Source organism: Nipponia nippon, unplaced genomic scaffold (assembly GCF_047370975.1).
Source record: "Nipponia nippon isolate SJK-2023a ecotype South Korea unplaced genomic scaffold, ASM4737097v1 scaffold_10, whole genome shotgun sequence".
NCBI lineage: Eukaryota > Metazoa > Chordata > Aves > Pelecaniformes > Threskiornithidae > Nipponia > Nipponia nippon.
Genome location: NW_028262291.1, coordinates 16,871,332 through 16,893,084, shown reverse-complemented (window position 1 = coordinate 16,893,084; position 21,753 = coordinate 16,871,332). Strand labels below are relative to the sequence as shown.

Here is a 21,753-nt window from a genome sequence, read left to right as displayed (position 1 = left end):
GGGCATCCACTTTTGGTTTTAGTCTCTCTCTTGCTACTATACAAAGCAATTTTGATTCTGATAATGTGAGGGATTCTGTTTTACTTTCATCTCTGTTAAAAAACTCTGTTTCACCCTTCTGCTGTATTTCAGGCAGGAGAATGAGTCAGCTGGGGAGATCCTGGAGAAGCAGTACAAAGACGGATTGCTTTGTGTCCGGTTAGTCTTCTAGAAATGAAGCAGGATATTAATGCCTAGCCCTCAGTAACCAGTTGAATTCCTATCCCACCTGTTGGTGAAGCTTAGTTAAGTTCAGAAAAGGCACCTGAGATTTACGTGTAATTCTAGCTTTATTTCTGCCCAGTAATTTTCTGGAGGTTGAGATAAGCATTATAGGGTGCTGTGGGATATACTTAGTTCTTGGTGCATCTGGAGGCTAGATTATTTTGCTTCATCTCAGAAAAATGTTGAATTGTTTTTACTTGTGGGATGCTACAATATTCTGTACTACTTACAGCTGTATCTATAGAACATCACTGTGCAATAACTTCCTAAACAGTTTCATGTATGGACATATTCATTCTGGAATAGCTATTCTTAAAATACTCATCCTACTATATTATGACATAACTTGTACCTGTAAACAAGTTCATAAAAGTTTAATAGTTTTGGGGAGGTCTAATTATAAGAACCAAACTGGCCTATGTAGTAGAAATTACTTTGTGTAGAATTGCTTAGCTAAAATGTCATCTTTTATAAAGACTAGCATTTATTTAGCTATTATGTACTACCTTTCAAAGCGTGCCAACCTAAAAATTACCATTTTGTTTTCAAGTTGTTAGTTGCCAAATACTTTCCAGCCACTTCATTTAAATCCTTGAGTGAGAACTAATCTATCTTTCTTGTAAAAACTTGGCTGTTTATCTTTTTTTTTTTTTTTTTGAAAGAGCAGGTCCTTTGAATTGCTTCACTCTAAAATGACTGTCCCTTTTCAAGCAATTTTATAGATTCAAAATCCCCCCCCCCCAATCATCTAGCATTAACCATGAAAATAGCTTAATTTTTTTAAATTTTAGAATACTACTGAAGACAAAAGCTTGTTTAGTGATGATATATATTTCTTCTGTGTATTCTACTTGTGGGTATACTTGACTTACGCTGTTTAAACTCTGCAAATGCTGGGAACCATGAAAATTTTGGCTACCTTAACTCATGCCATATGCTTTGCTAGTATGATGCTTGCTCATAAGCTTATCAGGCTGTTTTGATGGAGACTCAGTGCTGAGAGATCATGAATCCACACTAATATTTAACGGCAAAACAGTCTTCAGAGTGATATTGCACATGAAAGCAGAAAAAAATATTCCAAAATGAAATAGAGCTCTGCCACATCCTTATGAATGCATGAAGACTGTGCTCTGAGCTTGCTGGATCATCTTGAGTAACCCTATCAACCCCACTTATGGCATGATACAAAGGAACAGCAAGCAGATTCTGGGCTCCTTCAGATAGCCAGTGTCTGCAAAGGATAAAACTAGGTGAGGCCGTTAGGATCTGCAGTGTGAACGTAATCATCAGTGGAGTGGGGGTAGGAATGTGTCTGATCCTTTCAAAGTTAGGCTGGTAAGGGGAGATTGATAATTTGCTTAAAAAAATCCCCATGTGAATGAGTTTGATGCAAGTTCTTAATGTGAGCCATCTAGCAGAAGTGGCTCTAAGTATCTCTGTGTAATGTTTCCACAAACCATTTGGCAAGCTGTCTGGACATATGTTAAATTCAGAATTACAGCACTTGCATTTGTATGTGGCCTGTGGTGTGTTTCTGCTCTTTGTTACTTATGACCTGTACTCTGGCTTACCCAGAAGCATATGAACATTTCCTTACCTGAATCAACTTAGAATTTCATGAGTAGTGCTGTACTACTTGGATTGGAATTCATGTGGGTGGGAAGGGGGATTATATTGTTTTAATCCAGCAGTTAGCTTAAGGGGTAGAGGAAGGGGGAAGTGATGGCTGTGCAGAGGTGGGGACACAGAGCTCAGTAAGTTGGTAGAAGGGCAAAGTGCTGTGTGGCAGGACAATAACTCCTTTTTCATATCAAGTTTCTTTGACGCAGCTGCAGTGTATATCACATGGGGCAGCACTAATGGCCGGAAGGTGTTTACCCCCTCTTAGAAAGATGACCTTTGAAGACTTTCGATTTTGGTAGGGTTGTGAGACTGGACTCAAAACTGTGCACTCTGTGGATCCGGTATTCCTAACACTCATAAGAGTCCTAGGCAGAAGAATGTAGTAATTTTGATGGTTGCTGCTGTGCTTCATGAAATCCAGTGAGAGGGTATTATCCTTACTGCTGGAAGACTGAGAACTGAGGAGGATGTTGTGACCACTTGTAGTGGCTGCTCTGTAGCAGGGTTTTTGTCTGTTATGTGGGAGGCTTAGGTTTCATCAGAGCAGAGAATTTAATTTCCCCATTTCACTGAGGTTAGATTTTTACAGGAATGTAACTCTGTGTACCTTGCAGAATCTGCAGGAGAGCAGAGCTGATTTGTGTTGAGACAGATCTCCCACACGGCTGTGAAAACAAGTGCACAAATTCAGAGTAGCTGGATGTAAATTTGAAGTAACTGTCATGGAGACTGATGTTCTCTCTAGGAGTTAATCTAGATTTACATCAGGGTAACTGTGACCAGAATCTCTCAGGATTCATCTTTGCTAGACTTTAGTAGCTCACTAAATTAATTGCTAATTAACTTGAGATGGTTGATTATTGTGGATGCTTCCCACATATTTCTTCTGCCTTACCATCATAGAATTTAAAGACAGAGCTCCACTAGATCAGACCAGATCTTACCTCTTCTGAACTTCTGCTTGTCAAAAGCTGTTCCCTTCAGCTAGAACTAACACACTGAGAACTGCAGTCAGCAGACATTACACCAAAGCACTGCAGTCCTCAGGAATCCAAACTTGTGCACATCTGGGGCAAAAACAGCAGAGGCATGGTGGCCCGTGTTGCCTAAGGCACTTAAAATAAGGAAGGGGTTAGAAAAGGTCCTACAAGGCAGTCCCAGACTTCCCAGTTTCCACACTGGAGCAGGGCAGCATGAGACTTCTCCTTGACATAAATGCAGTAGTAAGTGTTAAGTGGGTTCACCACAGAGATACCTAAGAAACAGCGTGAGCTACCTCCCCTCAAAGCACTTCTTCCCTCGTGTGTCAGAAAGCAATTGTGTTGGTGCTTTGTTAATTCTATACAAAGCAGGTTGTAACATGAAGTATCTCATGGTAAAACACTAATTTGCAGCATCCAGGGTTGTTGAGAGGGGAAATGGCCAGAGTCAGTCCTTCAAGGTCTGACAACATTGAGGCACCTGGAAATTCTGCCTCCCTCCCTTCCTCTTCAGATTTCATCCTCAACATTACACTAAAAAGGCACACCTTTCTTGTATGTGTTTTGTATGGTTTAAATGAAATTGGGATGCCAGAAGGATGGGATCAGTGTGATCCTGCTGTAGTCTGGGCAAGGAGGTCTTATGACAGCCTGCCTTGAAAACCAAGCCCAGGTTCTGCTCCAGCTTCCTGCAGAATGGAGGCAGAGAAAGACAGTTAAAGCAAGCCAACTGAGAACCTCTAATGCCCTTGAAGATAGTAGAAGGATCTGTGTCGGGGTTGAAAGCAAAACTAAATTAGGCTTCTATTCAATAAAAGGTCCTTACTCTTACAATAAACATTTTGTTAGGTCCCACCAAAAAATGTGTCTAAGCAGCATGAATCTAAAATGTCGCCCTTGTCTTTACAGATGTGCTCAACAACCTTCCAGTCCTTGGGCTTCACTTTGAACTGGTCTATCTCCTAACAGCTTGTAGTTTGAATTGGGAAGGTCTGGTCATACTGACTGATGAACATGCAGTGAAGATGTAAAAATACAATAAACTGGTGATCATCTTTCTTGCCTGCATAAGAAAGTAGAGGCATTGTGCCAAGCAAATATGCGCATTAGATGACTAACAGAGCTCCCACACTGTCAGTGTAGGCAGGGAATATGCAATGCAGCCACATATGTGTCTCAGAACCATACTGAGTGCTTTTTATTCTTAATGTTTGGTTTTGTTTTTAAATAGGAGTTCAGATCCTTGAGCAGGATGTTTATCTCTATGCACAGAAAACAATATTGGTCATAGTTTTTAATACATGATCAAGTTTTTAAAACTACCAGCTGATATATCTGTTGCAAGTGACATCAGAATTTCAAGTAATTGCTATAAATGTTCACTAGGATAGCGGTGCTTATCATGTAATTATCTGAGTTCACTTTATTTTTAATGGCTGGAAAAAAACTTTTGTTTTTTCCAGTGGGAGTGTTGTTGGAAAGTTTTGTATTTAACTGCCCTGATTGAGGTTTGATCTCTCTTTGATAAAATTGGTGTGAGGTTTTGACAAAAATTAGTATACTGTAACAAAGGAGTTGGATTCCGTTTGATCCTTGCTTAGCTATAGTTTTAAAATATATATGCAGATACTACTGCATGAACACCCAGGGAAGTTCTGTAAATCCCTGTAAGCAGTGTGTAGTTCAACTTTGCATTTAATCGAGCAGTGAGCTTCCACTGAAGATGGTCCCCTTTTCACTCCTCCAATGATGACTAATCCACCCCCCAAATTAATTAGTTTTCCACCAATTCTGCAAGCTGAAGCAGCAGCCTTGTTGCATGGATAGATAAGATAGATGGATAGGATGCAATAGAGGAGAGTGACCAGGATGAAACAAACCCCTCTCTTTCTGCAGCAGTGGAAGGTTCGATCATCTTGAATAGAACATGAAGCTAACCTTAAGTGTTGGTTGTTTGGATGGTAGTCTCATTTAAATTCCCCAAGAAATATTAAGGACCCACTCAGCTAAGAACTCCGCAAAGACAGAATGGGAGACAGTCTCTTGAGCTGAATCTTAAAAAATGGAGACACTGGAAACCAAAGACAAAATCCCAAACCACCAAGTTACGGTTCTGTGGCCTGACAACCAGATGATCAGGTATTCAGGGGACAGACCTCGGTTGTTCGCAGAGCTAAAATTTTTCCAAGTTTATCACACTTTTCACTGGCGTATCTCATAAGCACACAGTATTTCAGAAATCAGACTTCCAGAATACAGGTAGAGAAAGGCAGAACTCTTCAGACTCTTTCCAGGACTCTCTTTCATTGACAGTGGCAGAATCTGTCAATATCCTTTTAGCACTGAATAACTTTCTAACTGATGACAAACTATTTTGTAGGAGTTCCAAGAAGGAGCGAAGCCATATTTCCCTTACAGAACTATTTAGTAGCCTGTGTAATGTGAATTGGACTCTATTTCCTCTATTTTAAACACTTGTAGCTTCTTTCCTGATCTCTGTGAAAGCTGGCGTCTAGATCCTTCATCCCAGTTACTGTATCTTTACCAGCAAAAATTGCTATTATGTGGACTAGCAGTTACAAAGGATTGTGTGGAGTGACTGGGGTGAGAGTCCGCAGATAGTCTGCATGATATAAACTCTGCTTTCCACTCAGCTGGTTAATTAAACTTGGTTTTCAGATCCCAAGACAGAAACCACTTATGTACCCATTTTATTTTAATAACACGTTTCTGTTCCTCTGTCCCAGGAGACTTGGCCCTGTCTTAGGTTTGTCCATTCTTAAGACGGAGAAAAGGGAATATAAGGACAAAAGGCTGGAGAGTGTGTGGCTCTGTGTAGTCCTTTTTCAGGCAAATACTCCTGTCTGATCAGGGGTTGTAGATGGAGCGAGGGAACATCTTACAACACACCATCACTACAGATTGCCTGAACGATGCATTCTTTGGAATAGATTCTGTGTCCTTCCCAGAACAGGGAAAAAGTGAACAGTAGCAATAAACCATTTTATAGTTTTGTGTTCTGCCCTCTGGATTTGCATTACTGTTCTGTGATGATGCTACTGCACACTAACCTGCTTTTCTGCTCTGTCAGTGCCAGAGTATATATCCAGATAATTACGTGCACGATTTTTGCTTGCATCTGGGCAGACTATGCTAGTGTTTTCAGCAAAAATTAACCTGGTAGCTTAAAAACATGGGGTTTTGCTCATACACAGCACAAGATAAAGTCACTTTTGCTTCCATGAAGTAGTCTGAATGTGCTGCTGAGTACTTGCTACCAGAAGTTTTGCAATTGCCTATCAGTCCTCTGTGACACATCCTCTAGAGGTTTCACACAGAGCAAAATGAAGTGCTGAAATCTTCTCTTAACTTGGAGCCTGATTTTGCTGGTGCTTATGCACATGAGTAAGTGCTCCTGTGCCTAGTTTTAGCGGCTCCTGTCAGTATAATGAAAGACACACAAGAGTTTTAAAAGCAAGGTTATGCAGTCGTATTGCCTTTATTGTTTAAGGTGACTAGCTTTCTGTAAAACTACTCTGCCTTCAAGGTTTTCCTCATAGTCATGGGCACGTGGCAGCACGTTTCTTCTATATCGGTGTAAAGTAGGTGTAAAATGCTACCAAATCTGAATATTGTTTTCACATCAGTTTTGCATTGATAATAACTGCAAGATGTAAGGTAATTGAGAATAAGGCTGTGTGCATTTTCAGAGACAGGAGTGATTCCTAACTGTCCTTGCTTTAGTGGTATTTTCTTCTGACTGTTCATATGCTGTTGGAGAGACAGAAAGATAGGGCATGTTAAGCAATAGATGGGCTTATTTCCTTCAACAGTTTAAAACTACACTTGTCCCTAAGTTACATGGTGGGGGAAAGAGGAAGCAGAGGAGGAATGGTTGAATTTAAAGGCAGTGTAGAGAAAGGGATTAAGTGCAGAGTCTGGCAAGGCACCTCTGCTGAAGGCAGACTACAACAGTTGCATATAGCTTAAGAAGAGGTAACTCACTCTTTCTAGAAGCTACAAGGACCTAGAGATACAGGCCTTGTGCCTACAGCTTCAGCATTAATTCTTATTCATTTGGCCTCTCTCGAAGTGTCATGATACCAAGTTCCTGCACAGCAGTGTGTGTAAAGAAAACACTTTTGTACCAGCGTTTGAATATTGTGGTGGACGGCAGGCACTAAGGAAGGTCAAAGAACAGCATTTGGGGCTGCTGTCATTGCAAACAGCTTTATGTTAAAAACTAAGATGTGTGATCAAGTTGCCTTGTGTCAGCTGAACCACAGTAACTGTGTGTACACGTTCTTAGTCTGCTTTTGTAAAAGCACTAAGCACTGCTTGCTTGAATTTTATCAGTGTCGTCTTCTGTTTGCATTGGACTGAGAGCATGCAGAGTCAATTACACTTCCACTTAACAGAAGTGATAATGTTATATACTGGAGCAACCTGTTCAGATACCGGGCCCCTTTGTGTCAACATAAGGTAACATCAGGAGAGCTGTATAGAGAGGCATAACATCTTTTATTAGACCACTTGATGTAGTTTGGGCCTATAGTTTGGCCTTCAGTAGTGAGTCAGGAGGCACCAATTCCTTTTTTTCAGTGGCAGCCACTTAGGAAATCCAGTTACTTCTTGGTTCTGCACCTCATGGACATGCTGCTGGAGTGGAATGAGCGCATTGCAAAGCCTGTTTCTTGGGAACCATTGCACAGAGCTGGCAATTATGTCATCACCAGAAGTTTCAGAGGAACAATGGGGGTGCTGATGATGGACTCAGAACTATCCACACTGTCTTTTTATGGTGCTTGTTAGTTGTTTTGAATGGCACCTGCTGTGTAAAAGAAGGTTGACTCCCCTTGGGAGTTGCCTGCAAGACATCTTTTCTGTGTTTGAGCTTTGACTTAAGCAAACACATCAGAAAACAAACTTAATAAAAACATCTAGCTGAAAATAATTGGTTGTCATTTTTTCCTGCGAGGGAGGGAGAGGTGTTTCTAAGTGGCTATAAAAGTATAAATACCATCTGTATGCTTTATGCCTGATTTTTCTGGTTTTAAGAATAACTTTTAGATTATGTTTTGACACACACTGTGTACACAGACAGTATTTCTTACTCTTGGACCTACATAGTTCCTCCATACTATGTTTGTATTACAAGTGAAAGACACAGCGTGTATCCGGGCCTTTATAGCAAGTTTCCTCCCTTGACTTAGTAGTCCTTTGTCCTGGGTAGCAGAGGATTGCTTAATGCTAAGATGTGCTATGTTGGTTGGGATGATTTTTTTTGAGGAGTGCCTCACACATGATTCTGCTGACTTGCTTTTACCTGGATGCTGTCTTGTTGTATCCTGGTGTCTTCTAAGAATGTGACTTGCTTTTAAATATGTTTTTCTTTAACATGCAAATGTGCTTATCTATATGCAGTGGCCACCTCGTGTCCCAGAGTCAGAGGTTAAGTCTGGGTATCTAGGTGGTCTTTGGTATGTTAGCGTGTTCAAAACTGGAAAGATGAGTTTCTAGTGAAATGAACTCTCTGTGATTTCAACAGGACCTCTGTAGGAGAAGGTACTTTCAGGATTTAGCCCTTTCTATACTGTTGTTCTTCAGGAGACTTTTTGATTGGGTTTGTGATGCAAATTGTGTTGACATCAATAGAAAGAGTTGTACTGTTTTCTGTGGGCTTTGGATGAGACTGCGGATGAAGTGGCCTGGTGTTCACAGTGCGAGGTGCTTAAGAAGTAGATGACAAATCATACAAGCCTTGGAGGCAGAGCACTGTACATTCTGGACAAAGAGTACTCTGGCCCCTCCTTTAGCAGAATCTGTAAAGAAGGAAGAAGTCCTTGCAGTTTGTTAGAGGTAAATTTCTTTCTACATGCCCGCATGTTTTTGCTATGCTTTGAGTGGCATGTTGGACACACAGTGTCTGAGGCTGTGATGTACTGTTTCTAAATTATGTATTCCGTTAGCCACGCTGTGTGGTAGGTATGACACATTCAGCAGTCCTTCACAAATAAGTAGTAAGGGTCTCTGTCTTGTACTCACAGGCCTTTAAGCACTCTCTGAGATTTTAATGGAATCGGCCATTATGATTTCTTCTGAAAGCTTTTTCCATATGGAGCAGATGGCTCCTCAGGGAGCTTAGCTTATGGATCGCCCCCTTTTCCTTAAATACTAAAAGACTTTATGGTACATACCCTTTGGACACCTGGAGGGTTTCGGGTAGATCCAAGTTCAGGTACACAGGCAATAAGCAAAAGCAAGTGGATCAATAACAGCAGAGGGATGTGCTTCATCTCCTTTCCATGCTTCCCCCCACCCCACAGATTAGTGGATTGATAATTCCTTTATGGATGAACATCACATTGTGGTCTTTTAGAATTTCTCTTCAAGAAGAATTCTGTGTAAAGGCCCTGAATGATTCTGGGACATCTGATAGTGTTAAAGCTTAGATTTTTCACTTATTTTTTAGGATTCTAGTGCATAAAGGATGTAAATGATGATCCCAGAGGACCATCTGTCCTGGAGCAGACACTGGAACTGAGCTACTATGTGACTGAAAGGACTGAGTGCATGTCAGATGGTAAGTAAGGCAAGGAATATCAGATATATCATACTGTCACTTCAGTACAAATGAAAAACAGAGTCATACACTCTTTTAGAACTTGTGCTAATCTTCTTGGAGAATGAAAGGGGGGGGGGGGAAGGAAAATTCATTGCACATTGTAAATGTTTTGCAAAGCCCAGTTAGCATGGAAGGTACTTTTTGCTAGATCTTTTTGTAGTGGTCTACATCTTTTAATCTAACTGTGGTTCTCACATCATGCAAAGAGTCCGTTTTACCTCCATTACCTACTTGATGTCTACGAAGCTCATTTGAACTAGGATTTCTAAGGAAGCCTAAAGGATTGAGCCCTTGTCTCCTAAAAGCTCCTTAGAAAGTCCTTTTAAATCTAGTCCATAGCTGTCTCAAACATGTTTTTTATTTATTTGTGGTAAGCAGTAAGTAAATTACTTTCGTTTAATCATCAAGGAAGTGGGTGTTTTCAAGTCATTGTGAACTTGGTTCTAAGCATATTCTGTCTCTTACCAGAAAGCGTTTCCTGTCTGCACAATGAGGCCTCTTACAGCTACTGGACGTTGGACTTCCAGTCATGCATCTGGTGTAGATAAACCTTTTTTCTTTTTATTGGTTAGAAAGCTGATCTGTTTACCTTCTGATTACAGCCTAAATATGTCTTAATGCTACACTGGACCAGCCTTTCATACCCTCTTGCAGGTATAGATGTCTTGCAGGTTATTGCAGTCTGTGGTTGTTTTTACAGTACAGAAGCCAGTTCAGCTGATTGGGGTGTGCCTTTAGAATCAACTCCAGACTCTGAAGGAGGCCCAGCTTACGGAAAGAAGATGCTGAAAGCCTTTATTAGGGAGTGTGTGGAGTGCAAAAACATGTTCTGTATGCGAACAAGCTGTAAGGTGAATGGATTCGTTCCACCTGCTGTATGCTTTACTTCTGAAAAGGCCTTTATGAGCTGTGACCTTTTATTACTTACAGAATCGTAGAATCATTTAGGTTGGACGAGACCTTTAATGTCATCGAGTCCAACCGTTAACCTAGCACTGCCAAGTCCACCACTAAACCATGTCTTCAAGTACCACATCTACCCATCTTCTAAATACCTCCAGGGATGGAGACTCAACCCCTTCCCTGGGCAGCCTGTTCCAGTGCCTGACTGCCCTTCCAGTGAAGAAATTTTTCCTAGTATCCAACCTAAACCTCCCCTGGCGCAGCTGGAGGCTGTTTCCTCTTGCCCTATCACTTGCTACTTGGCAGAAGAAACTGACACCTACCTTGCTACCAGACTAAACACCCCCAGCTCCCTCAGCAGCTCCTCATAGGACTTGTGCTCTAGACCCTTCACCAGCTTCGTTGCCCTTCTTTGGACACGCTCCAGCACCTCAATGTCCTTCTTGTAGTGAGGGGCCCAAAACTGCACACAGTATTCGGGGTGCAGCCTCACCAGTGCAGGAGTACAGGGGGATGATCACTTACATAAGAATCCTGAGAAACTTCAGGTAACTTACAGATATTTCTCCTGGGTGTTTACATTCTCTTTACGGATTAAATATAAGTGGTCAGCTTGGGCCAGCTGATAGTCAGTGCTTGCCACTGATTTGATGGCAGACAGGATGCGCTTTCCTTTCTATAAGCTCAGAGAGTAATGCGAGTGTTCTTTACAGGCTTTGTGTTATACAGCCTTTTCCAGATCCTTTGAGGCCAGTGTTAAACCTAGGCCATAAAACATAAGTATTATTTACTTTTATATTGAAGTGGTGTGTAGGTGTGGTGAATAATTGGAAGCCTCATTATGTTAGGACATGTACTAAAATGCAGTAAATGGCAAACATATACTTTTTGCCTCAAAGCACTTACTTTTGATAGTTTAGCATAGATAAAAACATGATGTTGTATGTTACCTGATCTTTATGGTCATAGACTATATTAATTTCAAAGCAAGATGTAAATGCAATTCTACTGGTTATACAAAATAATGAATTCAGAAACCACTTTGCAAAGTTTATCAGATTTATCCCTGCACTGAAATTTGGACGAAAATGTAGTTTGTATGGAGTAAAGGTAAAAAAAGTATGGAATTAAACCATGAGTGAATTTGATCCATCCACCCACATAGAAACCCCCTTCCCCATTTTTAACTGGGTAGTTTAAAAAAATATGTGCTATAAATCCACTCTATGATTCTTACGGATACTGAGTATATTCAGAAGGCTTTCGCATTTCATTTCCTATTTCCTGTCCACCAGTATGGCTGCTTTGGGGGGAAATGTGTGAATGGTTCTGGCAGAGTAATGCTTTTTTTTTTTTTTTCTCCTTTGCTTTTTTTCTTTTCCCTCCTGGTTTCCTCCTGGAATGGGACTTCACTTCTGCCGCGTTTGTTTTCACTTAGGCTTTGACACTGTACTAAGAGAAGTGTTCCCCTCTTTATTCGCTTCTCCTCATCTCCATTGAATTCTGCTTGGCCAAAATACCATGTGTTCATGTGCCTAGTCTGCAGGTTGTTGGTCAAAAAGATCTTTAATTCAGCAGTGATACTGGCTTACTCTTTATATGTGGGCAATACAAAGGGAAGTTTTTCAAACAGTTTTGTTTTTATTGCAGAATAAGGTGTGGGTAGTTCTGCCTTGCAGAAGAGCTTAGCCTGGGAAAACCTGATGTGGGAGGGGAGAAAGAAAAGATCGACAGTCATTTATTATGTGATGTCAAAGTGGAATAGTTCCAACAAAAAAACTTGTGGTAAAGCTTTCCAGCTGAATGTGAGCTGAAGGTCACGCAGTTGCCTTTGTGTTAACATAATAGTGTCAGCATGGAAGCATTGGTGAAGTACTGTGCAAGAAAGTCTGTTTGTATACGCTGCTTCTGGCAAGCATGCTTGCTGAAAAGGTACCCTGAAAGGGCCTCAGTCTGAGGTGGCTGAACAGACTGGTTCTGGCACAAGAGGCAAAGACAGTTAGAAAATATCAATGATAGTAATTTGAGTGAAGGCTCAGGAAATGGTGTATGAAATGCAAATCCATGTCTTTAAAGTGGACAGAAGACGCTCCAATAAATGTTTGAAGTAAAAGTCACTGTCCAGGCATTGTCATAGGACTGTAAACTGGCCCTTGTTTCAAGTTTGGCTAAGAAAAGGGTATCATTCTGTTCAGCTGTCACAAACACACTAATAACCTTCAGTATTGCAGAAAATGTGATGTAGAATGTGGCTGAAGGTTTCCAGTGTTTTAGTGCCTAAGTTGAGTAATCAGTAAAACACAGACAAATAAAATATTGTTGTTTTCATTGCAGGGCATGTGAGCTAATAAGACACTTCTAATGCATTTCTTGGTTAGGGTAGGTTGGAGGGCAAATGTTAAACCAGTGTTCACTTTCAAATTTTGAAAAATGCCTTGGGAAACTGTTAGGATGTGTTTGTGCCAGCCAGTGAAAAGGGATGGTGAAACCATAAAATGATGGACTAGACTGAAAAATGGTCATTTTAAGTAACCAGAAGGCTATTTATTTCACAGAACTGCCTCGTGTTAGATTTTGCATGTGCTTGCATCCAACATAGCGTATGAAGCAAAAAGTGTGCAGAGTGAAGTAAAACTGGATGGTGTTCCTGGAAGCTTGAAAAGTTTTGCTGTAGCTATGAGACATAGCCATGAGCTGCTGCGGTGCGGGTGGAAAACAGGATGCAGATAAAAGAGGTCACATGAGTCTGTGGGGATGAGCAAAATTAACGTGCTATTTTTGACGGAGTGTGCACTTGGGTTGACAGTTTGAAGTTGAGATCTTTCAGTTATATCTTTGTTAAAGCAAGTTTCTTCTGCAGTGTGTACACAAAACTCAACACTGTAGAAAATTAAACTGATGAAAATCTCAGTCCATCTCTGACAGTATCTAAGAATCAGAGAGATGATGAAAATGAGGCAGTTTGCATTGCCAAGGTACACTGCATCTACAGGGACCCTGATTTCAACACAGAGTTAAATTAGAAATCAGTCTATTCTTTTTGACAAGTATCTATTTGGTAAATTATCATGTGCTAGTTTTAGTTATACAGTCCTTACTGCTTTAGTACAGTTTCTTTCAGGATTATATAAGACTGTTTACCTTCAAGGAACTTTAAGAAAGGTATAGGCTATCTGCAATACATGAGAGTGCAATTGTTGTTTCTTGTGCCAGATTATAATCCCTGTTTCATTTGATGGTGTTGCACAAATAATTCTGATGACTTCAGGGAGATTTCTAACAAAAAGAAGAGTGAAATCAATAAGGAAGCCTTAGTCTGGCTCTGTGTGGTTTATACTGCTTCTGTTTGAGAAATAAAGTATAGCAGTATACTCTCAGTGGAAAGAATGCTTCTCTGGGAACATAGTGGAAAGAAGAAGAGATTGTTTTCTTAACGGTTTGACAAATACAAGTTCAGAGACGATTCACTTAACATCGAGCTTTCATTACATGGACATTCCATGATTTCACTGTAGTATTTAGAAACAGTAGTCAGCGTTTCTAATGAATGCTTGATTCAGAAAAAGATTTGTGCTTATGAAATGTTTGTATAGTAACATGAACAGAGTTTGGCCAACCATATGCTTGCATGTGGAATGCAAATAGAACCATGAAAAAAGCCACTCTGACTTTGGCATGAAAAATCCCACCCATTTTCTTGTAAGGTTGTTTTTTTTCCTGTTCCATTATAAATCATGAAGAAGTGGCATTCACAGCACACTAGGTAAAAGTCATGAAAATGTCAGTTGCAACAACGGGGAGAATCAAAAGAAATGTAACCATGGTTGGAAAGTTTAGCATTTACGAATGGATTAAATAGGTGGGTAACATGCATTTACCATGTGTTATACGCTATATGGGTAACATGGGTAAATACTCATAGCAAAATTTTGTCTTTGTCAAGATCTTAAAGGAAAAGCAATGACTTGGAAGGATTTGAAAGATGTTTTTTGTGTGGCATACCTTTATGAAGGGCTGGACAAGTTCTTAGGTGCTTTTTTTTTTTTAATTCTTCTTGTACTTGATCCTTTCTCAAGCTGGGCAGGTGGCAAGTGAGTTAACTTGATGCTTTTCCTTCTCCTTCTCTCCTGTGCATAAAATGGTTTTCTTGCGTCATACCAAGTAAGGGGTATAACTCTGGTAAACTGGCATTTGTAACTTCTAGAGACATTTAACCTGTTGACACTGTCCCCCAATGTATGCTTATTCCTCTGCTAGCTCCATTGGCCCAGCATAGCAGTCACAATATCAAGGATATCTTTTTGTTTAATACCAAAGATATTACTCTGTTATTCAGACTGGCATTTTATGAGGCATTTAAGGAAACTGATTATTTGTTTTCTGCTGAAGTTCCAGTGGAATTTGGAATCCTTTGGTCATCTTTCAGGCATCCTGCATGAAAACACAACAGAATCCATTTGCTGGTACGTCTCTGGGTCTCTGTATCACTAAGTGACTTTCTAGGTCACCGTGGAGAGATGATTGCAATTCATCATGTCACTGTAACTAGAAACTGTGAAGCTGGCTGATCTCTGGCAATGCTGACAGTTTGGTATTGGTGGAGTATGCATTTTCAAATTATGACCTGATACAAAGGTTTATCCTGAACTTCAAAAGGCCTAGCAGGCCACATCAACTGGATTAGAGCATACAGGTTTCTGTGGACAGCAGTATGTAGTGGTGTCTTCAACCTAACAGCCCAAGTAAAAGATATACACAGGCTGATCTGGCACAGTGTTTTGGTGCAAAGCTGCAGCTTGTAATTTGGGTTTCCACAGCAAGGTGTTCTAACCACTATGCTGCTGCTTCCCCAGCAGCTGTGAGTTTTTCCTGGATTTCCATAAGGATGTACATCTGTTTTTCTCCAGGTGCATTCCACCTTGCCTCTTTCTTTCCCAGATAAACACTGCATTTCCAGTTGCAGTGACAGAATGGTTTGGGTTTTGGGTTTTTTTTCCAAATTGATAAGATAAAGCTGTCTCTTGTTTGCTTGATAATGCTGTATTGTGCTTGCAATGAAAAAGTAAGAAAATGAAGTGCAGTACACCTGAGTTCAAGCTCACATATTCATATTCATTTGACCACACCAATTATGTGTTTTGGTTTCAGTCTTTGGACCTTAATACAAGAATATCAACTGAAAAGTTTAAAGATTTATCAAGAATTATGAGCATATCTTGACAGGATATTGAGACATACTTAATATGATATGACCCAGGAGTGCTAGCAGAAGTAGGCAGCTGTATTTCAAAGGTCGATCACAGAGTTTGTTTTTTAAGATGGTTTCTGGCAGTCCCTAGGAAGATTAGGGTCTTAAGTCCAAGGTAAAAGCACATTTTACTGTGTCTCCCTTATTATACAGGCAGCAAAATAGTATCTCTGGGCTGTGACTCTCCTCCAAGGATTATTCGGGACTGTTCTGTCAGTCTATCTTTCACCATTCATATTAGGACAGTCTTCCCCTCATGTGCTTTTGCTTCTGTATGTAGTTCCCACCTTTTAAGCTTGATCTTTAACAGTAGGGACTGTCGCAGAAGATACATCTGACCATGTGCTTTATCTGTGTTAGAATGAGATCAGGGTGGCATCCGTCACGTTTCTGTCTTTTTTTCCTGGTTTCTGATGAAGGAAGTGTGGGCATATGGACCTCAGGAGAGCAACAGCAAAATGCAGTTACAGCCCTGTTCTGGATGGTGGTAGAGGGGAGGAATCACGGCTGTAGTTTGTTCCTGCTGTGCAGTTAGATGTTGCTGTGCAGTTAGACGTAGCAGCCTACGCACATGCACCATGACAAAAAACAGGTGGGACATGGTGGGATATTCCCTGAAATGGCATTTCTTGGCTTGGCGTGTCTACATGTAAGGCCGTGTTCCAGCCCTGTGGGAGTTGACAGAACTGAGGTTATATTAGGTCCTGGCTAGTGCTGTAGTACTTCCCCACATGGGATTTTCTCAGGTTTTGTGCAAGTACCATAAACATCGCTGCAGTTTAAGACCTGGAATGCTGGGCTGTCCTCAGACTGCCCAGTTTTTAGTACTTGGTGTTCTCACAACTGCACCTGTGTTTCCTTAATTGTGACAAACAGACATACATTTGTGTGCTGTATTTGCAGACACAATTAAAGGAAGCAAAAGCATATGGTAGGCAGCACTTTGAAAAGCATGCCAGTCTTGGTTTCAAAAGCAACTGTGCAGTGTTGTCTCATTGTCTTTCAGTGTGAAATAGACTCTATATTTTTAAGCTGCTTTTGAAAATGGAACTGAGGCCCATCTTTTGAAAAACTATTAAAGTCATTTCAGCAGAACTAGGGTCCTATCTGGCTGGATCAGGGATTTTCAAAATTTCCCTAGACCTTTTGAAAATCTGGCCTCTTGGTGCCCTAAATCATTTAGGGAGGAGGTACCTACCATCATGTTTCCCACTAGAAAATTCATCAAAATCAACATGTGATTTCTGCAGCTTTGCATTTGAAAATTTCCATTAAGGGCTCACAGTGGCAATTGGGAAATGACAATCACAGAAAGGTTCAGCTAGATTTTTTTCCTGCTTTGGAGTTTAGAGCAAGGTATTCCAGAGGAGGGAGAGGGAAGACTCTCTACCCTAACTCTGAAGTTACTTAATCCCCAAGAGGAAGGAAGTTTTCAGTGTACTGCACTTCTTGCATATGCTGCCTTGTTTGATTTGAGCTACTGCCAGATGCTGTTTTTAGTCTCTGCTCAGTCCTTCTGCCAGGCTTTCACACTCCTCCTCCTCCTGTGGGCTTCTCTTCTATGGCCTTGTATTTATTTTCCTTCTTTCATCTCTTCTCTCATCAGATATTCTCATTTCCACTATTCTCAAACATACACCTTTTGTCACTTTATTTTATCTTCTTCTTTCTCTGCTTGTTGCTGCTAGTCCATTGTCTAGCTTAACTTTCATGTCACCTGATGAAAGTGGTTTTGTAGAACCTGGTTTAATGTCATAGAACAGGCATTTTGGAGGTCAGAAATACCAAGGGACCTGTTTCAGGGATGTGGGAAACAAAACAGTGCAGTGTTTTGAATTGGGCACATTGTTACATACAAAATTTTGTGTATGCCTCATGGTCACTGTTTGGGTTGTGGACTAACTGGTTGATTAATGGACAAACTAGTTGCATAACTACATGCTGAAATAAGATGAAAATCAGCCTAGTAAAAATGCTAGTCATTTTTGAGAACAGAACCTTGCTGACGTGTCTGTTTGCATCGGTCTTATAAACTGGTTTTTTAGCTGAAACAAACCACCCTTTGCAAGTCTAATGTCTGTTGTCACAGTATCTCAAACCTCTACTGCTTTTGGAAATCATGCTTTCTAGACCTGCCTTACCAGTTTGCAGATTGAGGTTTCATGCTTTCCTTATGCCTGCTGGTGACATCTCTGTCACTATGGGAAAATGCAAGAAGCCTCAATGAGAAGAGTATTTCAATAAGGATAGCATTAAGAAGAGGGTGGGAGGGGAATACCATCCCCAAAAATTAGAGGTTTTAATGATGGAATGTTTTCTTCATTGTACCACAGTTCCCTCTCAGAAAAGTTGTCTTGGGAACCTGAGACTTGCTTTATCTTTGTGCATCTTCTTATTTCTTTCCACCTACTCATGATCTCTGATCTTTTTTAATCTGGATCTCTTCTGCATGTTCACAGGGAAAAGTTCTTAAAGGAAAGAGGAGGGACTGCAAGGACTGAGAAGTTAGCAAAGCTGATGGAGAGCAGGTGTTGAGTCATGCTCAACTGTGCAAAAGCAGTGAGAAGCAGTCTCCCAACCCTGCTGCCTGAGAAGAGCTGTCAAAGCAGAGGTGATCATGGCATGGTCTCACCTAGTTGTTAAATTTCCAGCTGCAGTGTGTTGCACTAGGAAATCTGGTTGAATGCAACCTGGGAGTTTCCCATGGCCCTTTCACCACAAAATGCACCTTCCATTTGAGATCTGGCTATGTTGCAAAAAAGAGCCATGTTCAAACATGTTATTGAGGGAAAGAACAGGAAGGGGAGTCTGAGTGAACCTTCCTTAGGAGCATTCAGAGTGGAACTGAGGAGCTTCAGCTCTCAGATTTAGTGGAGAAAGGAGAGATTCTGGCACTCTGTGAGAAGAGCTTTTGGGAGGACAGGAGTTGAGTAAATATTCATAGAATCATAGAACTGTTCAGGTTGGAAAAGACCTTTAAGATCATCAAGTCCAACCATTAACCTAGCACTGCCAAGTCCACCACTAAACCATGTCCCTAAGCACCACATCTACCCGTCTTTTAAATACCTCCAGGGATGGGGACTCAACCACTTCCCTGGGCAGCCTGGTCCAGTGCTTGACAACCCTTTTAGTGAAGAAAGGTATTGACATGTTTGACTTTTTTTGGGGTGCATTTTAGTAACATCTGTCAAGCTTCCTTTAAAAATACCCAGCCAGCTATGGCTTAACTGTGGATATTTTCCATACTTATTTCCCAGCGTAAGGAACTGGCATTTTATTTTCACAAACAAATCAACTAGCTTAGATTTATCTATCTGCTCATGGAAATGGAAACCCAATAGATTGAGTTTGTTCTCATATGCTTTGCCATCATAGCTTTCTGGTTGTCATCTAAGCTTTAAATAGTCTATTCTGTTCAGGTTTTGTGTTGCACTGTATTCTGTAGAATTTCATCCTTGAAATTGCACCCACCGCTACAATACGTGCTAGCACTGGGTTGTTAGACTGTTCTCACCATGGGATCTCAGTGCCTCTTCACTGTAGTCTATTTGGCTTCTTGCATGCTGCACCCCATGCTGTGGTAGCAAGCTGCCTGGATATTACTATACTGTGGTTCTTTGCACCTACCAAAGAGCATGAACGCTTATCAGGTGTCCTTAATAACATGAATCTGGCATTGCTTTATTTTCAACTCAGCTGTTTAGCTAAAAGAATGTGTTATTTAAAAGAAAAAAGCAATTTCACCTGAAAGTAAATGGCCAAATGGAATTTTATTTAGTGCTGACAATAGAGGCCATTTGCTGTTGGTGATTGCCATCATGGCAGGCTTTAAGTGAGAACAAACACACTACCCCCCTCCAATACACACAGGCCTTTTTTCCTAACAGATTTATTCATTAAGCATATGTTCAAAGACTACAGCTATTACCACTTTTAAATAGAACCATTTTTTCATTGCTTTTCATAGATACAATGCCACAGTGTTATGAAAAACCCATTAACGTTCCAGATTTAATTAACTACCATATTCTATTAAAACTCCTTTCTGCTCCAGCAGTTGTTTGACAATAGGCAGATAAATACTGTACGTTGGATACTGACCTTCAAATGACAGTCCAAAGTTGCTGCTTTGCAAAGTCTTTAGCAGTTTGAATGCCTTTGTCTTCCCTATGTATATGTTAAAAAGGTCTCTTACTTCTGAGCCCAGAAATAGGAGGGGAGGTGCTTAGGCTGCAAGGCTTGGTCCCAACTTCCTTGCACAGGCAGCATTCCTGCTGAAATAGGTAAAAGTTTCATCTGACCAATTTTGCAGGCTTTCAGGAAGAGGGATGGCGCTCCTGAAAGACACTAAATGCCTTCCATTTTGTATGCCTTCTGTGGGAGACAAAGATAAATACAGAAAGCTTTTTCAGAATAGGTCATTTTTCTTTCTGTCATGTTCATGCAGGGGCTCTCAAAATGGCCCCTTTTAGCACCCTGTGTGTTTACTGTACTGCCATGTGCTCACTGGTACTGGCAGGTTCTGAATGTCCTTTGCCAGGACATTGAAGAGCCTGTGCTATTTTCCATAGGTGAAAATGCTTGTGCGACAGCTCTTAGGTGAAGCTTCCTTTTGTTCTTGAAGTTTTTCTGCATGCTACTAAAGTGCTGTTCCTGTTGGATGCACGTAGGGATTTGGTGATGCTATGTCTTTTCAGTTGGTAAGACCATTTCAAGATCTGTAGAGATGAAAGGATGGACTATAATGTTATAATTATCCCCCCAAAGTAGGACTTGATATTTCCTTGATTCATCTTTTGTCTTTGCTCAGCATTTCTGAAATAGATCACAGTGCTTCTACCTGGGCCATGCATAAAACATAGCTTGCTCTTGTCCATTCTGCTTATGATCTTCCCAGCTTAATTAATGCTTTCTTCAGGAGAAATTACCAAGAGAGTGTGTTGCACATAGTTGTCACAGGGAGTTGAGAGGTGCAAGGAAAAAACCTTCAGTAGAATCTGGCCCCTGTGGAGGAAGACAGAGGTGGGGTGGGTTTGAAACTGCTGCATTGGTCCTTAGAAGCTAAGATGAGATTTACAAGATTACTCAGTGCAGGTGTAACTTCTTCATATTGAAGTCAAGTGTATACCTCAGTGTGGGAAGAAACTTGGTATGAGGCGTTTGGCATCTCCTGTTAATGCAGATGAAGTGTTCTGGATAGCATAGCAGGAATATAGCTGTGTGGATGAAATCTTGCTTCCCATTGACACGTACTGTCACCCACACTTCATAAGGAACACACCGTGGAAGGCAATTGACTACCTGTGTTTCAGAATATGTTATATACACAGCAGTGTTTCAAGATGGAGACAGAACAGTGGGGCAACTAGGAGTCCATAAGGATATGTTCGTTGCCTTTGTGGTGACCTGAATTTTAAATGTTATGAAATCAGGAGCTCCTGAAAAGGAAGAAATGCTTCAATCAAGGCCTGAGAAAACAATGTTTTTGAATACCCCAATTTGCGTTGCATAGATGAGGTGGTAAAATAACTTGCAGTCTTTTCATCCTCAGAATAGGAGATAATGTGAGACCTTTTATACCTGTAGTGATGGGAGGTTTTAAGCGTACCTCCTTGGCAGCTCTGCCTACCACAAATGCAGCATACCTGCTTCCATGTAACGTCAGATCATATTCAAGTCCTCTCCAGAATGGTCTTCGTCTAAGGTATTGAAGAGCATTTCCATACTGTTTGCTGGAGTACAGAACAAAAATCCCTATGCTAGCTGATACCAAGCTGGCCCTGAAGCTAGAAGCAGAAATGCTACACTGATGCAAGGTCCAAAATGATGTCTCCACAGAACTTTGCTTACCACCTTGTGGACCTGCTGATTAATGTCAGCTCTTGCTAAGGTAACTCAGCATGAGGCTGTGTGGAGTGAGGTACAGTCACCGCAGATCAAGCAGAGCCTTGGGATGCATGTGTCCATGAGAGGTTTGTTTCTTTGGATTATTTTGTAGAGTGAAGCTCATGACTGCAGGCAAGTGGTGCAAAATCCTCCCAGAATAATTGCAAAGCTCATCATCAGCGTGTGCTTTTTTCGTCTTGCCTTCTCTGACATAGATA

At 40.9% G+C, this 21,753-nt stretch overlaps 1 protein-coding gene across 15 annotated transcripts in view; it reads left to right on the top strand.

Annotated features, from left to right (window-relative positions):
* Positions 1-21,753, top strand: part of PTPN5 (protein tyrosine phosphatase non-receptor type 5) — a 90,260-nt gene that overhangs the window by 15,041 nt on the left and 53,466 nt on the right. For 12 of the 15 annotated variants that reach the window (XR_015701849.1, XM_087745720.1, XM_087745722.1 and 9 more), the window contains one exon: positions 9,343-9,453. The exons of 2 other annotated variants lie outside the window; for them this stretch is intronic. Coding sequence is in view for 11 of the 13 variants with exons in the window: in XM_087745720.1 (XP_087601846.1) it covers positions 9,444-9,453 (10 nt within the window). In the remaining 2 variants the exon portion in view is untranslated. Of the gene's footprint in view, positions 1-132; positions 199-9,342; positions 9,454-21,753 lie in introns of all 15 variants that reach the window. One more of the 15 variants, XM_087745715.1, reaches the window with a different exon arrangement.